At 37.7% G+C, this 14,142-nt stretch overlaps 2 protein-coding genes across 2 annotated transcripts in view; one reads left to right on the top strand and one right to left on the bottom strand.

Annotated features, from left to right (window-relative positions):
* TSPAN2 (tetraspanin 2) overlaps window positions 1-3,420 on the top strand; it is a 43,232-nt gene extending 39,812 nt beyond the window's left edge. Inside the window, exon 8 of the mRNA XM_046645901.1 lies at window positions 892-3,420. Coding sequence (XP_046501857.1) covers window positions 892-957 — 66 coding nt within the window. The 3' untranslated portion in view covers window positions 958-3,420. The remainder of the gene's footprint in view (window positions 1-891) is intronic.
* Window positions 3,421-9,943: 6,523 nt separating this feature from the next.
* TSHB (thyroid stimulating hormone subunit beta) lies at window positions 9,944-10,820 on the bottom strand. The gene is made up of 2 exons (XM_046645919.1): window positions 10,659-10,820; window positions 9,944-10,203 (listed from the first exon to the last, which is right to left on the bottom strand). Exons 1-2 carry the CDS (start codon window positions 10,818-10,820, stop codon window positions 9,949-9,951), a joined length of 417 nt encoding a protein of 138 aa, XP_046501875.1. The 3' UTR covers window positions 9,944-9,948.
* Between the last annotated feature and the right edge of the window lie 3,322 nt (window positions 10,821-14,142).

Below are 14,142 nucleotides of genomic sequence, written 5' to 3'. Positions count from 1 at the left end.
TTCCTACTTTTCTTAGTTTAGCATTTACAGATCCTAGTCTGATGTAGGATGGGAGTGAGGAGAGAACCAGGGTTATGATACTGATTTCTGTAAACAGACATTGACAATAGTTTGTAAACATTGCACCCACAGATAGCATTCCACAGGCTCTGCAGAATTGTAGGGGAAATGATTGAGGACAAGAAGGATCTTTTGGCATCCTTCTACTCAAACCATATAAGTGGCTATTGATTTTGCCAAGTATTTGGCTTCTCAAAGAAGTATCCAAGAGGCAGAAGATGTCAGAAATACCATAGCTCAAACGCCTCAGTTTATGCTTTGGTAAAACTCTTGAGTTAAATAGTAAGCATCATTTGCACTTAAAAATGGACTGGGATTGAAGAAATGTTCCACTTTTTAATATGTAGTCACTGATGCAAAAATTCAAAGCTTTTCCAGCAATAGAAAATTATTTAGACCACAAGCATATTTAAACAACTAGTGGTTATAAATGTATTTTTCAAAGTAAATATATAGAAGAGACCTAGAATTAACCTGAAATATAAAATTCCAAAACCAGTGATGTATTAGTCTTTTAAAAATTTTAAGAACTATTCTCTAATCTAGAAATAGAGCCCTTTTCTTAAAGCAGAGCTGCATTACTTTTTAACAAAAATAAAATAGGAATGCACTTTAAGCAGAGTTAATATGGAAGTCTTTAACCATGAGCCTATAATTAAGTAGCAGATATGCCATTTATAACCAGTAATTATTGGTTATAATTATTCATTAACTTGAGACAAATGAGTTATTTGTCTAATGTGAGTTAGATAAATACCCAAGCAGTTTGCTGACCTTTTTATCAGTTGTTAGCATTTGAACATCATTAACAGGTGGCTCCTTGTGTTTCAGATCCTGGGCATGATCTTCAGCATGGTCCTTTGCTGTGCGATACGAAACTCACGAGATGTGATATGAAGCTACTTCTCCATGAAAATTACAATCTAGAGTTTTCATTACAAATGTCACAGGAGCTGCCTCCTGGCTCATTTTTAATATTCAGAGGACGTAGGATCTAAAATAATTTGCTGTCGGTTGTACATTTGCACATGTGTGTATGTCTGGCTCATTACTGGTTTACCCCTTGAGTGAATGCCCGTGTATGTTGACTAGGAGCCTAATCAAGTGTGATCTGCGTGTTCCTGGTATATGCATTATATATAATGAAGTCTGCTTGCTGGGAATTCCTGATTCTTGTAATGTGAGAGAACAACCTATTGAACTCTGAGAAAAACATCAAAAAGCTTTGATAAACTTTAAAAACTTGGCTATTCAGAAAAAGTGATAACAGGTCGTTTTCTCAGACTCTAGCCATGGCAATTTAGATACGGAGAATTTGGGGATTTCTAGTTAACAGAAGCAATAAGCTACAGGAAGTGAGAGATCGTGGTGCGGTGTTAAAATTGACTGTGTCTGAGTTGGGTGAAAGGGTTTCCTGGGATTTTTTTATATACATACTCTCCCCAGAATACAATAAATGACAGTTTTAGAACTAAACACATCTGTAAAACTAAATATAGCATGGAAAATCTAATTTGAATGTCATACTTTCCTACTATTTAAAAACAAGAAACCTCCCTCTGGAAACAGTGGCCACACAGACAATCATGTGCTCTATAAAAGCGAGTGTTTTTAGGATTTAAAAAAGTCTTTTAACAGTTTTTAAAGAAATATTTTTGTTCTTATATAAAGACATTTAAATATTGCTTTATTACTTTCCTTTTCTGACTTTCCTCTGAACTACTGCAACCTCCACATCCACAAAAGGGCTTTTATCTCAGACTTGGCTGTGTTTCTCCAAATGTAAGGATAAAAAGACTAAAGCAAGAGCTCTGGCAGTTGCAAATTGTGGGAAAGAGAATTTTCACTGGCACTGTATCTTTGAAATACCTCATAACTTGAGTTTACGTATTTTCCTAATTTTTTGTATTTTTCTTATTTATTGACCTAGAGAATTCTTCTTGATAGATTAAGAACTACAGTTTTCACCACTTAAAACAAATAAAACAAAATTCTTCATAATTCAAATATTCTATCATGAGCATCCTTGGCCAAACCAAAATAAACGAATAAAAGAACCTTCTCCTTCTTGCGTGCACACAACAGAGATAAGCTACAGAAACAAAAATACGTAGACACACACAACAGAAGTATGTTCTTTCTGTGAAGTCCCCTATAAAAATAAAGTTTTCATGTTCTTTTATGGTCTTGATGCTTCATTGTAGGTATGTAAACTCAAATTTAGGATCTAAATTGACATATTTGTCAATTTTTAACATTTGGTACTTTTAGTAAATCATGGCGGATTTTTTTATTACATCTTAAAAAGCCAAAAAAAATGTGAAAGTACAAAGGACTTTGGAGACCCCCAAGTGAGTTTGTACACATATGAGAATAAAAGTCTTTGGGTATGCACTAAAGGGAATTGTGTGCTCCCAAGAAACTTTTACAAAACATTTTGCTGAAAAGACTTAACCATGTGAAATAGCCTCCCTCCCATAGAGAACCACATTTTTCCTTCTGCCATGCTTGCTACTGCTACTAACTTTGGAGGAAGCTTTTCCAGACAAAAAGTCAGATTGGAAGCAATCTAAACATTTAATTGTGCATGGCTACTTTCCTGTGTTCTGTAGCTAGTGAAAAGGTTATTCCAAGACAATCACTTCATGAAATAGATGCATGTACCTGGTAATTGAAAAATATAACTGCAACAAACAAACTGTCCATCTCTCTTGGCGGCTTTAGTGTATCTGTCTGCCTGAAGACAGGAAACAGGCCCAAGTGCATACTCAGGTTTCTTCCAGCTCGGAATCGTCTCTAATTCAACAAGAGTGAGTTTCATTTTATACCTGAATTAATAACTTTAAAGAAGACTATGATAGTTAGAAGTGGAAAAATAGAGATCTGTTCCATATATGATTAAAGTACCCCTTTGGGGAGTAATTTTTCCAAGACATGTGCAATGAGTAAAATTGGAGAATGTCACCCCAGCGTGAGAGTAGATTTATATATATCTTGAATCTATATGTATATTAAATCCATATATATCTTGAATCTATATGCATATGTAACTTGAATATATGTATTCATATAGGTATGAGTGTGTATATATATAGGTATGTGTGTGTATATATATACACACATACCTATATATAAATTTTTGGTTATTTCTGTTTACCTGAACTAATCTGAGATCTGACCAAAACATTTTCTTAAGCATCTGGTGCCAAGGCGCTGAATTAAAACTTCTTGATGAAATATTTTATTTCAAATTAAATTTTCTATGTACTGGAATTGTTTGTTTGATTTATCTTAAAATCCTATTATATCTTTATACACACCTTCTCTCAACTTATCTAAATGTCCGACCACCAGTCAACCGAAACAATATGGTGAAAAAAAGGCAAGAGCAATAACCCTCTTATAATGTTACTATTGAGAACTGGACTTAAAAGCAACACCTTAAGGACTTTCATTATATAGAGTTATATTTTAGTTAATTTTGTTTCACCCAAATTATACGTCTCTTCCCCAGAATAGCTCATTTGTTATCCATGGTACAATTTGTAAAATTGCACACTGACACAGGGTCCAGCGTAGTCCCCCATGCAGTCATCAACAATGGTTGCTCTCCTTTCCCCTGTGAGCAGCACTAATAGTTTTGGCTTGGTGAGAATGAGGCTCGTGGGAAGATAGTAGTGAAGGAGATAGCATATTTTCCACTCTGAAGTAAGTTTATCAAATATTAAAAGGAAGAGGCACCCTCCATGTCATGGGTAAAATGTGGTTTCCATGGCCCCGAGGGCAGCCATTGGGAATTCAGAAGGTACACCTCAACTTTCCTGATTCACTGTTCCCTTGCCCTCCCCATTGACCACCATCCCCTCAATTTCAGCAACCACTTTCCTCACCCCTAGGAGGGAGCACTCATGGGCCCTTGAAGCTAGCCAATTAACTACATTGTCTTAGTTTGGGCTCATCAAAATCAAATTTGTGTTAAGGTGTATTTTAAGAAGGACAAAAAGTTCCTACTTGTTTTCAATATAACTCTATTTTTTCCTATAAAATGTACCTGTAAGGTATTGTATATAGGTATCCTTTGAAAGATAAAAAGACTACACCGATGGAAAATGTTGTTATTAATCATTTTGGTGGTATCCTCATTATAACAACGAAGGCTAAATAGATTTTTGGAACCCACTGTTTGGATGACTATTTCCTGGGGGCATGGAAAACATGAAGAATAGAAGTGCTATGTCTGGAATGTTGCAAAGCAAAATCTACACCGATTTCTTAAAGTTTTTAGCGAATGTGCCAGAAACCTCTGCAAAGTTTTAGTATTTGTGTTTTTTCTGTATAATTTATAATGGTTTTCCTTAAATAGGAGAAATTTAAATTAAAAGAAACAACCAACCAAGTGCTTAGCACGCCTAGCAACTAATGAATAATACCCATGGTTATAATTATGTTTATAAAGAGTTTTTTTTTAATTATAAATCAAACACGCATAATCATACATAACTGAAATACTTCTGCATGATACCAAACACCTGTTGGAACACATCCACTTGTTGAATTAATGAATAGCTTTTGATATATTTCCCAATTCTTTTTTAATTCAAAGACTTGATATCAATAGCCATAGCCAGAGTCCCTATATTTTCCTCTGGGTCTGCTCTGCCTTCTAAGATGTAACCCATTCTAACATTAGAACTGTTTTTTTACTTAGTTTTGGAGCTACTATTTTGTCCATTTGAAAAAACTATAAGAATACTGATATGCTAAGATGAACAAGTCTCTGCCCTCAACGAGCTTAGAGTAGAGAAAAGCAGGCAGGTGTAATTACCATGAGATGAGTGTTGTGATAGTCATTAACCTGGAGCGGACCCACTCAACCTTGGGGAGGATGGTCAGGGGAGAGAGGTTTCCTGAATTTTGTATCTAAACTGAATCCTGGAGAACCTGTACAAATTAGCTAGGTAAAAAGTAATAGGGGTAGAGAAGAAAAGAGGATTACCAGGGAACAATATGCAAGAAGACCGTGAAACAGAGGAAGCGTGGAAACATTCAAAGAAAGCGTGTCAAGAACTGAGGAGATAGAAGGCCTTGTTACACTGTACTGAGGAGTCTTATCTTTGTGCAGAGGTCACTGGGAAAATTATAAACAGTGAGTTACAAAATCAAATTTGAACATTTTAAAGATCACTTAGCTTCAGTCTGAACAATGATTGGAGGACAAAGGCCAGGGTCATGAGGATTTCTAACTAATGTACTGGAAATCCTACCAAGAAGTAGACAGATGTAAGAGAAATTGAGGGAAAGAGGAACCCAGAATCATTCTCAGGTTTCTTGGCAGCTGGAAGATAGGGGCGCACAGGAGGAAAAGCAGATTGTAGTGACGAGGCAAGTTAGAGATGACTACAAAACATTCAAGAGGAAATATAAACAGGCACTGGCTACATGGCCCTACAGCTCAGGAAAGAAATCTGGAGTAGAACTACAGCTCCTCAATCTGCGACATAAACGTAGTAGTGCCCAGATTCGAACAGTATGAGCCACCTCACATGTTAAGACCTCAGTGAGAAATCAAAGTTCAAAAAATTAGAATCCTCTACTCTAGTAAGTTAAAAGCCCAAAACAATTCTTTACTCCCCATCCATTTCTTAATCTCAGACAGGAGGGCCTCTCTTAGCGGCTTGCATTCCTTCAACAGCTGCCATCTAAACTCTCTTTTACTGAAATGGGTGTAATTCGTTAGGACATCCAAGGTTGAATTAATACAAACCCAAGTTTCTCATATGATCTACATTTAACAGTGTCTAAAGGGTCAATAGGATACACAAGATTATCACAGCACTAGCCCTGCTTTCACAAGGTTTACAATCTTCACTCCCACAGCACCAAGCATTCCCAGAAGCAAGTACAGTCCTGAACTACATTACTGTTGCCTACGAAAGACCATAGCATAGATTTTGAGTCATCTTAGAGGAGAAGGATAAAAAGAAAAGGCATGAAAGGAGACCATATTGACTTCAGTCTCATTAGGACTGATTATAAATGCCGTGGATGTATTATGTTGTGAATCTAGATATGTGACCTCCATGGGGCCCTCTAGGGAAGCAGAGTGGTCAAGAAAGATCAGGACTAAAAAGTGTCCTGTATATTGGACCATTAGCAAGTCATTGTTAACCTTACTGAAAACAGTTTCAAGGGAAGATAGAAATGAAAGTCGAATCATAGTGGGTTGAGAAGAGAATGAGAAGCGAGGAAGTAAATAGTGTAGGGGGCTTGCTGTGGTCTGAATATTTGTGTCCCCCTAAAATTAATGCATTGAAATCCTAATGTCCAATGTGATGGCATTAGGAGGAAGGGCCTTTGGGACATGCCTAGGTCATGAGGGTGGAGCCCTCATAAATTGGACTAGCGTTTTTATAAAAGAGAGCCCACCACAGAGATCCCTTGTCCTTTTCACCAAGCAAGGACACAACAAGAAGTAGCTGGCCGTGAACCAGGAAAGGGGCTCTCACCAGAATACAACCATGCTGGCACCATGATCTTGAACTTCCCAGCGTTCAGAGCTGTGAGAAACAGATTTCTGTTTGTTTCTAAGCTACCCAGTCTGTGGTATTTCGCTATAGCAGCCTGAAGAGACTAAGATAGGGCTCTTTCACAAAGAACCTGGAATAAGAATTCAAGGAGAGAGGGGCAAATAAATAGAAGGTTGCACGGGGTCAAGAGAGGTTGTTTGCTTGTTGTTGCTTTTACATTTTTTTTTAAGATGAGGAGAGATTGAAGGATGCTTCATACTGAGGAGAAAGAGTCAATAAAGAGGAAGGAAGAGAAGACACAAGAGGGAACAGCAAGGTTCTGGAGGAATTGGGGAATGGGATCAGGAGCATCTTTTGAAACTAGTAGGAATTATGTTAAATCAGTCAGTACTTTTCAGTTCCAAGTGTCAGAAACCTAACTCTAACTAGTTTAAGCAGAAAAGGAAAGTTATGATTTCTTTAAGGGTTGAAGCTGGCTTCAGATTAGGCTCAAATGGTATCAATAGGTCTTTCTCCCCTTCTCACTCCTCTTGCTCTCTTCTGGGTTGGCTTAATTCTCAGGTTGGCTGTTTCCAGGAGACGCCAAAGATGGCCAGCAGTGGCTCTAGGCTCACATTCTATCAGCTTAAGAACCTCAATAGGTCATGCACTCCTCATTGTCCAATAGTTACAATAAAAGCCCTGGGACTGATTCCTATTGGAAGAGATTGGGTCACATGCCCATCACTAAATCAGACAGGTTTGGTTGAGCCTAAGTAGGGCACTCACCTCCATCAGCCCCACTCAAACCATTTGAATTGAAAATAGGAGTGGAGAGAACCCCCAATGGAAAGTCAAAGTGCAGCTACCCAAAGAAGGGACATGGATGCTAGGCAGGCAAAAATAGCAGGTGGAAGGAGGGTAACAGAAGGAGAGAAAGTGAGACAGAGTCTTTTTAAAAGATAAGTAGGAATTATCCAGGAGAGATGAGAGGGTAGGGAAGAAGGGAACATTGAACAATAGAGTTAGAGTGGAAGTCACCTCAATAAAATAATTTTTATTGCTCTCAAACTTGCTGCTCAAAAAGGGGGAGGGAGGGGCAGTGTCCTACATAAAAGAGAAGTTTTATTACTTGAATGTCCTATTATCAGGAAGCATCATGCTGTTACCTGCCGATATACCCCCCCATCCCAGCACAGTCACTTGCTCCCAGAGTCTGGCCATTAGACAAGCAGACACTGCTGCTGCACTGATCCCAAATCCATTTGGTTATGAAATAACTCTTTATATTATAGAATCACATGAAGAACCAGGAGGACTTTTTTTTTAAAGCACAGAGTCTCAAACTTCCTCTGCCAAAAACTGACTCCTTTAAACTTTAGGTCTAAAGACCACTTCAGAAGGTGTTCCTAAGTTTCTGTCTTTCTCTTACTACACAAGCAATGATTTTTCACTTTTCCACTTCTAAGCTCTCTATTCATTCTCCCTCTTTTAAACCCAAAGAACATCCATACCCTCCATAACAGCATTTCCATATACCCAAGTTTCTGGATCTAGTTGAAGCAAATTGTTGGTCATTCCAATCCCTAAATTCCTTCTTTAGGATTCCTTGTCTTGGACAACTCCACTTTCAAGAACAGTTTAATACAATTTACATATGCGTCTATTCCCAATGGATTGCCTTCTGTGTGAGGAAACAAGTTGTCTCTGATGCACCCTCTCTAGGCTTCTGTGCTCCATGATGATACGGGCCCACCACACCCATGTCCAGCTCTACTCTCCTCTCGGCAGGTTGAGGACGCCCATTAAATAATATCTTCTGAGCTGGACTATTTAAAAGAGGACTCCCTAAATCTCTCAGTCTTCCTATAGTTCAAGTCCTTGGAAAATATTTTTCACGTTCCATGAAAGTCACATGTGATTAGTGCCAGTTAGGTTTGAACATTAGACTTTTTACTCATTAATCAAAGATCTATATTTGAGTAGTCTTCAGAGGGGATGTTATAATCCTGCAGCTTTAAGTGTCCATATTATCACGTGATATGAGAACCCAAAGCCTCAGATTAATATTTAGAGATCATGCTAATATCAACATGAGATATTAAGGTAAAAATAATGTAGATGTAAATGTACAACTGTTCCTTCCCCATTGGCAGAGCATGGGCTTGATCCGAATTCATCAACAGCACCTCACCATCCCCCCAGGCACTATCAGCATGCAGACATTTACAAGATGCCCAGCTGAATGCAACCAGTGACTGTGGGGTACAGAAAAGCCAACTGGCCCTGCTTGTAGCAGAGCGGATGGAGAGAAATGGACAAATACAGAATTTTCACCCTGCTTGTAGCAGAGTGGATGGAGAGAAATGGACAAATACAGGATAAATTGTCCTTTTGAGGTCAACTCTGCAAGGCACTAGGTCTGTCTCACGTTATGCATCTGTTGAGACCAAACTCTCATGAAAGAGTATCTAAGGAAGGAAAAGAAAAATAAACAGCTGCTTACCAAGCACATTTACTGGAAAACAGTATTTCAATATTGATGAAGGTTTAGATTAGACTCTAAGGTGATTCTACTCTATTGAATCCCATAGTGCTTTCTCCCATCCCTAAAATTTTTCATAATGATACTAATTTTTCATGACCTCAAAAGCCAAAACAGCACAAGATGCTTTTGGTATAACTGCTATGAAGTGTCTCCTATTACTTGAGAGACTACAAAGGATTTAGACTTCCACATGTAAAATGACCGGTGGCCTCTTTTCTCGGCTTTCAGGGTATAACTTTCATAAGTCAGTTGGCCCACCAGAGTAATTAAATTAAAGAGAATAGTTCTTAGAGTAAAATATACTGTTTACTGAGGTTTGACGAAGTTTTATCCTGTGCATTTGAATGATGAGGATAAAATACTATATTGCAGGCTTCACATATTCCTTTCTCTCCACCTCCACTCCAGTACTGCTTCTAGCCTTTGGAAGGAGGTGTTGCCAGTACCCTGATGGTATATGTTCTTTCAGCTTCTGATCACACTACCCTTTCCTTACAACTCTGTAACATTCACACATTCACTGTCTATGTCAGGACAAACCTCATGATCCTCCGTTAAGAGAGCTTGCTCAAGGCTGGCTTTCATTAGTATTTCATGCCCCTGTTCTCCATTTTATCTGCATTCTGCCCATTCGTGTGGAAACCATCTTTCATATGAGCTCTTTCATTCATCTTTTCTTCTAAAGCCCCTAAGCTCTCTCTAACGTATGGCTATGGTTATGGATGAAACAATACTCAAAATGTACATAAGGTGTTGTGAAATAGGTTGATATTTTATTAGTTGTATTCCAGGTGAACACATTTAACCAAATTGCAAATTACATCACTATTGAAGTTAGATAGAAAATTCCACCACATAGGACTTCTGAGGTTTGGTGCAGTAGTTTGTCTTGATGGCTTCATGTATGCAGTCACTATAGTCAGTATTACATTTGCCACACTTACAGCTCACAGCTACAGGGTAGGAGAAATAAGGAGTAACATGGTGTGGGCATCCTGGTATTTCTACAGTCTTGTACATGAAGTCTCTATATGTACAAACATCCTGGGACAGAGCATATTTGGGAAGAAACAGCTTGCCATTGATATCCTGAAGAAAGAACAGAAAAAGGAGCACAACGTGATAGGACTTTAGGAAACGTATAGATAACAGAAACAGATCAAAATTAATTCACTTACACTCCTTTGTCACAAATAGGCCTGGGGAAGGATTCCTTAGTCCCGTTCCCCATTACCAGCTCAGCACATCCACACCGAATCCCATAGAGAAAAAGTGACACCCTCCTCTCTTTTATCCTTGATCATGGGAACAAGATATGGTTTAAATACATTTTGGAAGTAAAACTGTCATAAAATTATCTGTTACCCATTGTGCTGAGTAGATCCATGTAATATTGTAACCTGTGCACTCTACCTCTAAGGAGCCAATAACCATTATGTTTGGGAAATGAGGTTGTGATTTATCTCATTTCCTTTCTTAATAGAAATGGACTAAGTCTAGGTTTAGCTAATTTACAGCTAAAAGAAGTGAGATGAACTACATACCCGTGTCATACAATATCCAGCACAGATGGTGGTGTTGATGGTGAGGCAATAAGCACACTCTTTCCTTTCGACATGCATCGTGTACTCAGTTGGAATACAAAAAGACATTGTCTGCCCACATGCAAGGCCAAAAACCATGGACATCAGGAAGATAGCAGTCATGCTAAATCAAAGATAAAATTAAATTATCTATTACATGTATCCTCTAGGACAGTCAGAAGGGAAATTTGGAAAGAGATAAATCATATACACACACACACACACATACATTTATTGAATGCCTAGTTTGTCCTAGGCCCTATATTAGGTGTTTTTATACAGTTAACACTCTCAATAACCTTCCTTTATACACTTAAATGTGGCTATTATCCACATACCCCCTGGTGTAGGAGCTCACTTCGTGAAGGTCCTGCTTGCAAGTGCCACTTAGCTCCTCTGGGCAGTGAAATGGTAAGCCTGAAGCACCACAACAGAAAAGTGACAGAGACATAGGTGTCAACTAAGGGTAAAATAATTCGTTCAATGGAAACAATCCAGTTACCTGCTCCTCTGATTATAAGAAGTGAGTTAACAGTTAGGCTTCAGTAGGGGCTCTCTCAGAACTGTAGTTTCTTGGAAACATTGGTTCAGTAGTTTAAAAGGCCAACAAACTGGTTATAATCAGAAAGGGCAAAGAAATGAGGAAAATGCATAATCAAACTTTAGTACCATCTCAATGCAAATAATCTTGCACATACTTCTACCCATTGCTTGTTAAGGAAGACAAGATGAAGCTAGAGAAAGTCCAGAAAAGATCGACTAAAATTACCACTTGTGCTAAGCAGCTAACCCAGAAATCTAGAAACCCCCTTTCTCAACCCTTAGGCTATCCCTTTAAGGTTGAAAGAGGTAGAGTTGGACAAATAAAAAATTACTTTACTCAGAAGATGTATGGAACTCATTGTCTTAAAAAGATTATAGAAGCAAAAAATACAGGTTGACACAATGGGTGTAATACTATCAAGGATGACAGATCCATTGTGGGTTAGCCAGGAAATTGAAATAAGTTTTGGCTGCCTGGAAGACATCAGAGTGTCCACTGTGCCTCAGGCACAAGGAAAACATGTATCTCAATAGAGCCTGTCTGATGGAGAGTTTGTTCAATATCAATTGGACATTGTAATGAGCTGGATAATGTTATGACATCTTTATTTTAGTTCTGCTACTGAGAGAAGGTAATCAAGTTTCAGACTTTTGGATCTAAGTTGATCACTTCAAAGATTAAGATTTTTTCATCTTACAGATATTGTACAGTTAACTAGGTATACTTGGATTTTTTTCCTTCTCAATTATCATCGTCAGAAAAGAAAATATACATCTTAATGGACTAGTGTTATCTTTGAACACAAAATTGTTTGCTTGCCCTATTAAATAAATTATAATTCACTAAACATTTTTACTCAACCATCAAAAATGTATCAAGATTTTCTCAAATCTGTCAATTATATCCCATTAACATCTTTAAACTACATACACTAAAACCTCCATCAACCGAAATTTCAGACTCAGCCTCAGTTAACCAGAACTTTGTCTTCAATCAACTTACAAGAAAAAGAAAACCACATCTAACATGATACCAGAGATTTATTTTAAATGTCAGTTTCAAGAGATTAGTAGTAATTCCAACCAGTCTCCTATTCCTAAAATAAGAATGACAGATGAATTAGGTAAACATATACTGAGCATTTGAACCAGGCACCAAGTGGTACAAAATGGATAAGCTGTGGTCCTTGGTCTCGAGGGCTGACAGTCTAATGGAGAAGATAGTATGAACACTAGTAATAAAAATGTATATTGTTCTCAGTGCTCTGAGTCCAAATTATGACTGTGAGACCCACAATTATCAAAGATTTCTTCTGCATAGACAAGGAAGTGAACTAACCCATTAAGAACGGTTTTCTAGTGAACTCTTTTAAATAAAATGTTGCGTATTCAAGCGTTCCTTAGATGTTTTTTGGTAATTCAATAAGGGAGGGAACATATAAGAATTCCTTGCTCATGGAGTCTGGTTTTCCCAAGTGCTTCACAAATGTGAGTTCCTTCTATGGTATAGAGTTGGTTTCATTATTTTCATTACAGATTTATAGGATCCTCTGCAGGATCTTAAAAATAGCAACTGAGTAAATGATATAAAATACTCACCTGTCATGATCACATGGTTCTTGCCTGTCTAGCCAGCCAGCTACTGAGTTTTTGCCATAGGAAATAATTTACTTCACATATTTTAACTTTTAGCTCTATGATTCTACATAAAATAGGTGTGTGGTGACCTAGTGGTGAGAATATTGGTCCTGGAGTTAAGGAACAGAATTCTATTTCAAGATCTCCCATAGATCTATGAGAAATTGTCTGAGATACTTAATCTGTCTGGGCCTGATTTCCCCACCTGCAAAACAGAAAGAGACAAGTACACCTGACCATTTTTTAAATTGTAGGATGAATAACTGTTCTGGAACTTTTACCCATTATTGTCATATTCATTATGGACATTCTATATTTTTTCAAAGTTCCTCTTATAAGTATAAAACTCTAACAAAAGAAAAAATTTAAAGTGCTGAATTATCAGCAACAGTAGTTCTATAACTTTGTGTATATAAAGTAAGGATTATTCTTTCTCCTTTATTGCAAACAGTAAAACGTCACCCACAGAATCTTTCCGGATGTCAATTTTCTCATCTATAAAAGGAAATCTTAGAACCAGAAGAGGATCAGGAAAGTCTTTTCAACACAGGTACTCTGTGATTCTATGTGGTAAATTAGTGCCAGATCCCTGATCCAAGAGTAAGTGAGTTAGAATTCTCCTTCCAGGTTTCATTGAAGTTGTGGGTAACTAAGCAATTTAATATCTTTGTGCATTCATTTTGCCATATGCTCCTTCCTAAAATCACAAAAAGACTAAAATATACACATGAAGTACTTGGAACGCTACAGAAGAAAGAATACGTAACGATGTAACACCACATAAATCACTGCCGGTTAACACCTCCCTATATGATCTGCCCCAACTCCTCCTTTATTGTCACTTGGATTCTTATCTCTGCAACCTAATTGCCTCTTTTAAAATCATCATAAATGATTTGTTGAGCACCTGAACACAGAAGGCATGATTTCAGTCTCCAAATAATGAGAGACGCCTTTTTTAGTGGCATGACCATGTATGTTTAGACTTCAAACATTTTTCCTTATTCCAAGGTTTCTTCTTTCCTCTGCCCCTTATCCCACCTTTGTCTCTTCTTTTTGCTCTCACTGCCTTCATTCTTAATAAACACATTTCTCTCTTCTCTGCCAATTTCCTTTGCCAATCTTTTCTCTCCAAATCCCTTTCTATACTGTGAGAAGAATCAACTGCCTACCCTATGAACAATCCAGGAACTTCACTAAAGCAATATATTTTTCTAGAGAGCAAAATGTACTATGAGGCAGGTGTGTGCATTGGACACTATCC

This window comes from Equus quagga, chromosome 18, assembly GCF_021613505.1.
Source record: "Equus quagga isolate Etosha38 chromosome 18, UCLA_HA_Equagga_1.0, whole genome shotgun sequence".
NCBI classification, from domain to species: domain Eukaryota; kingdom Metazoa; phylum Chordata; class Mammalia; order Perissodactyla; family Equidae; genus Equus; species Equus quagga.
This window is presented reverse-complemented; position numbering and strand designations above follow the sequence as displayed.

Excerpts from the sequence above, each read along its gene's own strand:
- TSHB (XM_046645919.1), bottom strand. The coding sequence starts at position 10,820 with ATGACTGCTATCTTCCTGATGTCCATGGTTTTTGGCCTTGCATGTGGG. Across the intron at positions 10,204-10,658 it reads CTGGATATTGTATGACACGG|GATATCAATGGCAAGCTGTT; the intron begins GTATGTAGTTCA and ends TTCTTTCTTCAG.